This window comes from Arachis ipaensis, chromosome B06 (genome assembly GCF_000816755.2).
Source record: "Arachis ipaensis cultivar K30076 chromosome B06, Araip1.1, whole genome shotgun sequence".
Lineage (NCBI taxonomy): Eukaryota > Viridiplantae > Streptophyta > Magnoliopsida > Fabales > Fabaceae > Arachis > Arachis ipaensis.
The window spans coordinates 3,230,501-3,231,904 of record NC_029790.2 but is presented as its reverse complement, the minus strand read 5'-3'; the positions used below and the strand labels follow the sequence as shown (position 1 = coordinate 3,231,904).

The 1,404-nt window shown below is 34.6% G+C and overlaps 1 protein-coding gene across 1 annotated transcript; it reads right to left on the bottom strand.

The window, feature by feature from the left end:
• On the bottom strand, nt 27-917 carry LOC107645387 (dirigent protein 21). The gene has a single exon (XM_016349399.2). The coding sequence runs from the start codon at nt 842-844 to the stop codon at nt 257-259; it is 588 nt and encodes a 195-aa protein (XP_016204885.1). The 5' UTR covers nt 845-917; the 3' UTR covers nt 27-256.

Below are 1,404 nucleotides of genomic sequence, written 5' to 3'. Positions count from 1 at the left end.
TACAGAAAGACGAAAGAATCCATAAATGAAAATCCAAATAAAAACTAATTAAAGGTGAAAACTCAAGTGTAGTCAACTTTATGTGAAATTGATAACTGAGAGTCGTTAGATTATTTGATTGATTTGACTAAATTTTCATCTAACAACTTTTAACTATCAACTTCACGTGAAGTCGACTGCACTTGAGTTTCCACCCTAATTAAAATACTAATTATTTGGTGGAATATACATATATAGACATTGTATTTTCCATGCATTAATAGTGAAATACATAAACATTGTATTCTACAATAGCATCTAGAGTGGTGGTATTAAACAAGTGAGTTTTGGCCACAGCATATCCGCGACCAAACCGGAAAACCCCGCTTCCACCGACGATCGGCATCTCCCTAACGGCGAAAAACACTGCGTTGCGCCCCAGCAAGCTCAACGTGCTTCCATTATACTTCCCTTCCGAAAATTCCAAGTTCATCACCATCATTAACCCCACATCATTCTGAGAAGCTGAAGCATAAATTCCTTGGGCCTTTCCAATAAGCTTGGATCCCGGTTCAGGCCCAATGGTCAATGGGTCATCCGCCATCGTCACGGCTCCGAATAGTGTTGGGAATTTGTCTGTCATATGAGCCTGGGCCACCCTGACGGCAGTGGGCCTTGGGCCGCTAACAGTGTCGTGGAAATAGAAGTGCAGGTGGCTGAGCTTCTGCCGGTGGAGGTGTAAAGATTTAAGAGAGATGCTTCGGTGGAAAGGAGGGTGCTCCGCGGTGACAATAATGGAAGAAAAGAGTTCAAAGAGGGTGGAGAGAAGGAAGAGAAGAGAGAAGAGGATTTTGGATTTGGCCATGTTCTTGCTTTTAGGGAAGATATGAGCGAGGTTCTTTGAGTATGTTAGATTCTTAGTTTAGTAGCTAGGAAACTTATTTAAGGGGCTAAGTTTTGGAATAATATGCACATTGATTGAAACTTACTCCTTTCTATTTTTGTTGGAATCTCTTCTTTTATTTTTGAGTAGAATGACAATTAAATCTTTAAAATTTTGATTTTTTTTTTTAAATATNTTAACTATTGTGATGTATTTATTTATAAAAGATTATTATGTAGATAATTATTTTTGAAATGAAATTTTTTTTGTTTTAGTAGAATTCATGATAAATAGAGAGCAGTTGATAAATGTTAGATGAAAACTTAAAAAATAACGAATGTTTCATTGTCTAAAACTATATCGTTTTCATGCTTATGTAACAACGAGACATGCATTACTATAGATAACGAAATACATTATTGATAATTTTATTTTGTTTCACACTATTTATTATCAAAAAGATATATATATTCACTACTTATTATCATAAAATACCTAATTAATATTTTTTTAATAACTAATTAATTCTAGATCAAAATTCT

What these genes read in the sequence shown, in the direction of transcription:
- LOC107645387 (XM_016349399.2), bottom strand. Translation starts at nt 844, where the DNA reads ATGGCCAAATCCAAAATCCTCTTCTCTCTTCTCTTCCTTCTCTCCACC.